The following is an 8,405-nucleotide window of genomic DNA, read 5'->3' as shown; positions in this document are numbered from 1 at the left end:
GCGCGGCCCCCAGGGCCTGCGAGCTCGCCGCCCTCGGGAATCCCCACGGAGCTGGCGGGGGAAGTCGGCCAGCACGTACTTACTGGCCACCTGGATCCCTCTAACATTCCCGCCAGTCTCTCCTAAAGCGGAGGGACGTTAGGGTGAGATTTAGTGGCGCTTGCACCAGGAGAAGGGTGGGAGTGATGCGTAGGGGAGATATATTCTCCCACAGGCTCCTCTCCCCCTCCATCCCCGGCCCTGCCGTGCGTCCCCTCCCTCCCCCCGCGCGTCTGCTCCGGCCGGGTTCAGCAGAGCGGGCTGTGGGCAGCCCCTCGGCGGAGGTTGTGTGAATGGAGGATCGGCGTGGCTGACTCCTCCTCCCCTGCAAGCGCCTCTATTTGAGCTTTGCAAAGTTGAGGGCGAGCAGGCATCCGAGGTGAGGCGTGCGCGGCGGCTGTGCCCCCCTAGCTCGGACAGGCGGACATTCGTACAGACAGACACACAGACAGACACACGCACACCGCGCTGCGAGCGGGTGCAAGCCCGGAGGCGATCCTGGAGAACAACCTTTCCCTGTCGCTGCTGCCGGCTCCCGCAGGGCTGGACCCGGGGAGCTGCGTCGCGGAGCAAACTTCCCCCAAAGGGCTGAGCTCGCCGGCCTGGTGCCTGCAGCCGGAGCCGGCCTCCGGCTTGGCGGGCAGGGGCCAGGTGTCCTGGAACAAGTGCGGCCCGGGGGGAGACTGGCTGCCCGGCGGCAGGCAGAAGGTCTGCGAGCAGATGGGCTCCGACGTCCGAGACCTCAACGCGCTGCTGCCCTCCGTGCCCTCCCTGCCGGGCAACAGCAACTGCACCATGCCCGTGAGCAGCGCGGCGCAGTGGGCGCCCGTGCTGGACTTTCCCCCGGGGGCCTCCTACGGCTCGCTGGGGCCGCACTCCTTCATCAAGCAGGAGCCGAGCTGGAACGGATCGGACCCGCACGAGGAGCAGTACCTGAGCGCCTTCACCGTGCACTTCTCCGGCCAGTTCACGGGCACGGCCGGCGCTTGCCGCTACGGGCCCTTCGGCGCCCCGCCGCCCAGCCAGCCGCCCTCGGGCCAGGCTCGGATGTTCCCCAACGGGCCCTACCTGCCCAACTGCTTGGAGAGCCAGCAAGCCATCCGCAACCAGGGTAAGGGCCGCGCTGCCGGGCTCGGGGGGCGGCCCCCGGAGGCGCCCGCTCGGCCCCGCAGGGCCGCGCCTGATGGAAACGCCGAGGCCGGTGTTTCTTCGCGGCAGCCGAGGCGGGTTTAGGCGAGGCAGCCCTGCCGTGCCTCCCTTCCCTCCCTGTGCGGCAGCCACGTCGCTCCCGGGAGCTTTAGGAGCCACGAGTTGCTCGGCCCCCTCCCCTCCGGCGGGGCAGCGGATGCAGCGGGCGGCTCTGCCAGGCGGGCTGGAGCCCCCCGGCCCCCTCCCCGGCTCGGAGCAGCCTCTCCCCTTCGCAAAGGTTTGTTCGGGCCGGAGACGGCGCAAGTCCTGGAATGGAGCTGGGGCCCGTGGCCCGAGAGAATTCCCGCTGCGTATCTCGGGGGTGATGGGGTGGTGGTGGGGCTAAACCTCCAAACTTCCTCCTGAATCCGAAAAGCGCTGTGTTTTCAAGCCCCTTGTCGAATTAACCTCGGGAGGGACGAGTTTTCCCGGGCTGGAATGCACAAGCGGGGGATGCCTCGTCGTTTCTTGTCCGCATCTCCGCGGCCGGGAGCGGCTGCGCCGTAACTCCCCGCGGTGCCCGGTGCTCGCACCGCCCTGAGAGGCTCCCGAGGGTTGAACGGCCGGGCAATGGGTCACCAGCGTGTGGCACCGGGGTCAGCACCTCATCCTTCTTCTTCCAGCGCCTGCAGTATAAACATTTGCGGGTGCGAACTCCGGGGAGAAAGGAAAAGGGGCCAGCGTGCGAAAAGCTTGCGTGAGACCTTTCGGGTCTCGTTCGCCCTCGTTCAGCTGCCCCCGGAGCGAGTGGCGGTGGGTGCCGGGCTTGGCCCCGCACTGCCCGGCCGAGGGGAGCCGGGCGGCCTCGGCTCCGCTGCTCGGGGCACCGGGGATGGGCAGAGAGGGCCAGAGTGGCCCTGCCGGAGCCCGATGAGGGCCGGGGTCTCTGTGCTTTTAGGATGGGGTTGCCCGCACCCAGCCCGCATCTCTGGGTGGCTGTGCCCCGCGGGAACAATCGCGCACCCACCGAGGGGCTGGGACACACCGTCCCGGGAGGGCCCGGGCCGCTCGGGCTGCAGGGCGAGGGGCAGAGCGGCGGCCGAGGCCCGGGCGGTGTTTGCAGCGAGGGGCAGGGGCTGCTCGGCACACACCCGCCCCGGGCAGGGGCTGCTCGGCACACACCCGCCCCGGGCAGTACCGGGTCGCGGTCCCGGTGCCACCGCGCTGCTGCCTTCGAGCCCCGGGCCCTGCCCCAGGGGTTCGCCCCATCGGCGCTGGGCTCCGATGTAGGAAACTGCAGAGCGGGGTTCCTGGGCCGTGCCGCCGATCCCGGCTGGGAAAATGGGCGGCATCCCTGGAGCTGGGGAGAGGCTCGGCCCTGCCGAGGCCCCGGAGCCGCTGCGTGCCCCGCGGGGTCCCAGCTCCAGCTGCGGGACGGGAGGGGAGCGGCCCGGAGCCCGCCGGGACAGGGACTCTGACTCAGGGGAAAGATGTATTTCGAAAGACATCTGAAAAGGTTTTAGACCTTGGAGGGGATTCATCATCGCTGGGCGGAAATAAGGACGAGAAAGCGGAGAGAAGGGCGAGGGAGATAAATTGGAGTTGACGCGCGGGTTTAGCCAGCCCGGGGAGAAACCGAACCTTTAATGGCCCAACGCAGGGAGCCCACGCTGGGCTCTCCTCGGGCAGGCACCGCACACACCCCACACACACCCGCACCTGTGCGGGCCCAGAGCCCTGGGGCTCAGCCCTAGCTATGCTCGGTGACACGCACGGAGAGGGCTCCTACGGCAAGGAGAAATTCGGCAAATGGTGTTTGCTTCTTCTTTTTCCCCTCTTTTTTTTTTCTTTATTTTTTATTTTGTGTATGGATAAAATGTTCTTGCTTTGGCTCTCCTCAAGGTTGAACTCCTTTTTTTTTTTTTTTTTTTCTCTAGAGGTTTCTCCGACCGTGGGAAAGATGCTACCTTGGCTCTGTGATGACATTTCTGCCAAGTCTGGGATGGGATGGGGTGGGGGTTAGGAAGCTAAGGCTTTGAAACCTCTGCCCAATTTCCCTCTTCTCGTTTGCCTGCCTCTTTCATCCAGCTGGGCTCCTCCAACAACTGGATGCCTCCAGTGGGCCCCGTTCTCCACCAGATGTACAACTTTCAATTATTTTCAGCACATTTTAATCAGGCCTAGTTCTGATAACGCCCTAATTAAAGAGACCTCACTATCGGCAGTTCGGTTCAGAACTCAACTTTCTTATCACATTCCTGAAGCTTTGGGTCAGGCAACACCGGAAAATGCGGCCAAAACCTCGTCCTGCTCCGAGCTGCGTTTTGAAGGTCACCGAAACTCTGTGGCGGGCCAAAAGTAACGTAGAAAGTGTCAATGTTTTCTGAAAGCTAAAAAAGGGACAGAGGGAAACGGGGAAAAGGGAGTTGAAGGTTGAGCCTCTACCCCGAGGGCTGAGAGAGGAGATAAGGAGCGAGAAGCAGCTGTGGGATGGGAGCCCGCTAGGTACCGGCCTGTCAACGCTGCCCGGCCAAAGGAGCTCTGCCCCTGGGGTCACGGCGGTGTGAGGGACATTGGGCCGGTCCCCCTCCTCTGCCAGCCCCGCAGCCTCCGGGCCGACTTAAAATCGCCGCGAAGGTGAAGGTTTTAAAGCCTTCTGGGATATTTTCATTCCTCCTGCGGCTCCCTCCGTCCCTCCCGCTCAGCCGCGCGGGTTAATGAAGTCCTGTAATGTCTCTGCACCCAGCCTGGCAGCGGAGAGAATAAAACACAGAAGCGACGTTCGAATCCCTTTGCTGCTTCTCCGTTTTCATTCTCTCCGAAAGCCGCTGTGATCACGGATCGTTGGTGAAGCAGAGACTGCCCAGCGCCGAGCATCCGGCGCCCGAAAACAGCCACGAGTGCTCCCTCTGCAGTGACAAATCCCTCTGCAGTGACAAATCCCTCTGCAGCCACATGCCCCATCCAGACGGGTCCGTGAGGGATGCCCGAGCTGGAATAAGCGGGTTAAGGGAGAGGAGTGTGAGAGAGAAAGCGCTCGTAGTCCCTTTGGTTTCTTTCCCCTGCCCGCGTCGGACTTTTTGTTTTGTTTTGGTTGGGGTTTTTTGATTTGCTTGGTTTTGTTTGTTTTCTTTTTGGTTTTTTTGTTGTTTTTTTTTTTTTAAGAGTGACTCTCGGAGGAGCTTGGTTCTCGGAGTAAATGCTGATGAGCCGAGAAGCCGCTGAGATAATATTACTTTGTAATTACTTTTTTAGCTGAAGTTGTTTAGCCAGCTCCAAGTCATTAATGAAAGTTGGCGTCCAAGCACCTGATTTACGATTCTGTGCCGGCCCGGGGTCAGCAGAGGTGGTCTCTTTCCATCTGAATCTGCTCGGTGTAGGAAACAAAATAGGCTGTTTATTATTTTGGAGAGCAATTTTCGCTGAAAGGAGGAGTTTTATTTTTGCACATAATATTCCGCCTCTTTGTTGCAGACTCTTCAGAAAGGCGCCCTTAACAAAATAAAAAAAAGCGCAAGATTAAAGGGTAACTTCTAAATTGGAAACGCCAGATGACTACACCGAGCAGATGGGAATCTTCCACTTTTAATATGAGCAACAATTAACGAAAACATCCTTTTTATTACCGAAACCGATCTGTTCTCTTTAAACACCAACGAGACTCCCGAATTTCCGCGCCTGGGCGCGGGCTCGGCGCGGCTCTCCCGGCAGAGCGAGATGTGCGAGCGCCGAGGGGCGGCGGCACAGGGGACAGAGGGGCTCCGGGAGCCTGGCTCCGTCCTTGTCTGTCCCCGGGGGAGGATCGGAGGGACCCGGGGGAGGCTCCCGCTAACCCCGCTGCGCTCTCTCCGCCAGGTTACAGCACCGTGGCCTTTGACGGGACCCCCAGCTACGGGCACACGCCGTCCCACCCCGCCGCTCAGTTCACCAACCACTCCTTCAAACACGAGGACCCCATCAGCCAGCAGCCCTCCCTAGGTAATTCCTGCCTCCCGAGGAGCTCTGGCACGGAGCCGGAGCTGCCCGGTGCTGGAGAGCCCCGTTGAGCCCCAAGGGTTAACTCTGTGCCGCTCTCTCCGCAGGGGACCAGCAGTACTCGGTGCCTCCGCCGGTGTACGGCTGTCACACGCCGACCGACAGCTGCACGGGCAGCCAGGCGCTGCTCCTCCGGACGCCCTACAACAGGTACCTCGGCCGGCGGGGAGCTTGACTTGCCCTCCTCCTTGGGCGCGGGTTATTGCTGGGACGCGCTCTCTCTCCCCCGCATGCCGTTCGAACGGCTTTTGCTTTATGCAAGGAAACGGATTTATTCTTTCCCTTCTCAAAAAAACCCCAAAAAACCAAACAAAAAAACCAACCCCCCAAAAAACCAAAACGAACCAACCAACACAACAAAAAAAACCCAAACAAACAAACAAAAAAAACCCCACTAAAAACCAAACCCAAAAAGAGAAGATTCACACGTAAAAACCAAACCATACCAAGGCAAAACCGCAGAAAGCCAACAAAAACAGAGAACCCAACAAAAAGCCCCCAGAGAAAACGACACCCCTAAACCCCCACAAAACGAAAAAAGGATGCCGCGCCTTCCGTGGCGGGCCCCGCTGTGTCTCGCAGGTTTCCCGGCCGGCTCGCCCTCCCCAGCCGGGCTTGGCGCCGCTCGGCTCCGGCCGAGCATCCCCGCTGCAGGTGCCGGGAGCCGGGGAAACGGGAGCCGGGCTCCCCGCACCCCCTGGGCCTGATGAATTTGGGGTTTGCCCTTAACCGCAGAGGGGCAAGCGCTGGGGGCAGCCCGGCTGAGCCCCACGCCTCAGGCCTGGCTCCAGGAGTCCCCGCAGCCCCGGGGCCGGGAAGGTGTGGGAGTGCTGGCTGGAGAGCAGCAGCCATGGGCACAGCGTGGGACAGGCGGCTGGAACTCAGCCCCGACCAAGGGCTTCGTCTTGCAGGCCAAGAGCCGTTCCGATGGCTCCCAGGAGTGATGGGAACTGGCCTGCAGGGACGTTATTTATTGAAATCGGGGCAATAAACCGATCGGATTTCCTTGCTGGGAGAAAGGTGCGTCTGGAACTTTGCTACGAGCGACGAGATCTCTTTGCCAACAGACGGGGCCGTGGCAAGCGCGGCTTCCCGGTCGGTTTTTATTTTTATTCGGTCTGACATGGGGGCTGGGCGTTGGAGTTTTACAACGTGTTTAGTGAGTGAAAGAAGTTCCCCAAAATTTATTCCTTAACTTTTTGTGAACTTGGAGCCAGTCCCGTATCTCGGAGTTGCTAAGTAACTCTAGCACACAAAACAATGTGTGCCTCTGCGAAGGAAGCCGCGAGCGGCTCCTCTTGTAGGCCAGTTATATCACCTCAGATTAATCGACACTGGACGTGAGACAACAAAATTCTGTCACTTCCAGAAGCCACTTCGCTAATGAACGTGAGTTGACGTCAAGGGAAGGAGGGAATGAGGTAATGAAGGAAGGAAAGAAGCCTATCCAGAGAGATTAGCTTGCAGAATAATTGGCGGGGCGAACTCCTGCGCTGAAGTGACAGAGATTGCTCGCCGCGCAGGGAAATCTATAAATATGGTTCGGAGGAGGCTTGGGGAGGGCAGCTCCGAGCGGCCGCGGGCAGCCGCCCCCTTCCCCAGCCCCCCGGGCCCCGGGGCTCGCCCTCGCCCCGCTCCTGGGAGCGGCAGCCCCTGCAGGTGTGAATCCGATAGGAGAACGCTGATAGCGGCGAGAGCTGTCTCTTCCATGCGCCTCCTCTGGGGCAGGGGCGAGCAGAGGTCGCCCCCCTAAGGCGGCCGCCTCCCTCCCAGCGCTTGGGGACCGCAGCCGGCGCGGGAGGGCGGCGCTGCGCCACCGGGACCGATTTCCTCCCGACCTCAGCCTTGATGCTGCCCCGCTCGCTGGGAGGTTTACGGCTTACTCCAGCGAGATAAGGATTTAAGCCTTTAAACCTCTCAGGAGCCAATAGTGATGCGTGGGGGTGTACGCGAGGCAGCGCTTGCGCCACGTCGAGGGCAGCCCCAGGCTGCTCCCGCAGCGGGGCCCGCACAGGTGGCTGAGCTCGGCGAGGCCTCTCCTTGTCCCTTATTGAACACACTCAAAACCGCCTGGAAAATGTGCTCAGGAAAGCGGATGAGTCGTTGCGGTACAGAAACGGGCGGGACTCCTTCCCCACAGCGCCAGCGCCCTGAAAACGACCGCACTGTCCTTAACCATTTATCTTGATTCGGCAAAATCGTGGTTATTTTTGGTGTTTTTTCAAGACCGTATTTATTCCTCACCTCCTTCTTGAAGATTTCTGTCGCTTTTCGCAGTTCAGGTCAAGCTCGACAGCTCTGCTTTGTCAAGTGATTGCTCGGTGGCCGCATCCGAGCGCCGGGGCTGGCGACCCTGCCCACGCCCTCTGCTCCGAGAGCGCCCAGGGGATGGGGCTCAGCCCCGGAATGGGGCGTTTGCCCGTCCCCACACTGCCTGGGGACAACAGGCGCTCCCGTCCGCCTTTAGCAGTGGAGGGGGGGGATGTGGCGGAGAAGACGAGGTGAGGAACGGGAGGTGATGCTGCCTCTGCCCCCGGCGGGATGCGGCGGCCGCTGTTTCCCTGCACCGCCTCCTCTCTGCGTCTTTCGGGACGCCCGGACAGCGCTGGTTTGGGGTCCCTCGCCCTCTCACCCCAGCCAGGGCTGCGGGTCCGCTCCGCCTTGCAGCGCCTGGCAGGGACGGCCATCCCAATTTCGAATCCGCCGCCTCCAGCAGGACCCGAGGGGTGATGCTTCGGGGGACGGAGGGAGAGAGCAGAGGGAGACGATGCAGAGGGAGTCACCTCCACCTGATGCTCTGGCTTCCCCCTCATCGCCATCTCTCCAGCTGGTTGTGAGGGGCCCTCCCGGCTCCCCCGCCCCAGCCCGACCCGCGGGAAGCAGGGCCGAGGGCAGGAGGGTCCCGCCCGTCTGCACTGCGGGGACACTCGGGGCTCAAGCGCCTCGCCCTCCTTCCCGAACTGCGGCAAAGTCGGCAAGAAAGAAATGGTTGAACGATCGTAATTCTTAGGCTGGGTGCAAAACTATCTGTGAAATCTCTCGCCCCGGCCACAACTTGCTCTGTGTTTATGGCCCGGCCTGTGGCTGGAGCTGGACACGGGTGACAAACCCGCGCAGATCTCAGGCAGGGCTTTGTGGGTCCATTAAAACGGCGATGTGAACTTTTCTACCTCGCGCTGTTTAATGTAGTAAACATGCTGGAT

At 61.3% G+C, this 8,405-nt stretch overlaps 1 protein-coding gene across 2 annotated transcripts in view; it reads left to right on the top strand.

Annotated features, from left to right (window-relative positions):
* Positions 1-422: 422 nt before the first annotated feature.
* The window catches only part of WT1 (WT1 transcription factor), a 32,917-nt gene continuing 24,934 nt past the window's right edge, over positions 423-8,405 (top strand). Inside the window, exons 1-3 of one of the 2 annotated variants that reach the window (XM_030949745.1) lie at positions 423-1,150; positions 5,023-5,145; positions 5,250-5,352. In XM_030949745.1, coding sequence (XP_030805605.1) covers positions 760-1,150; positions 5,023-5,145; positions 5,250-5,352 — 617 coding nt within the window. In that variant the 5' untranslated portion in view covers positions 423-759. The remainder of the gene's footprint in view (positions 1,151-5,022; positions 5,146-5,249; positions 5,353-8,405) is intronic. The other variant, XM_030949746.1, reaches the window with a different exon arrangement.

This window comes from Camarhynchus parvulus, chromosome 5 (genome assembly GCF_901933205.1).
Source record: "Camarhynchus parvulus chromosome 5, STF_HiC, whole genome shotgun sequence".
Lineage (NCBI taxonomy): Eukaryota > Metazoa > Chordata > Aves > Passeriformes > Thraupidae > Camarhynchus > Camarhynchus parvulus.
Note: the sequence above shows the minus strand (reverse complement) of the source record. Positions and strands in the feature narration are given on the sequence as shown.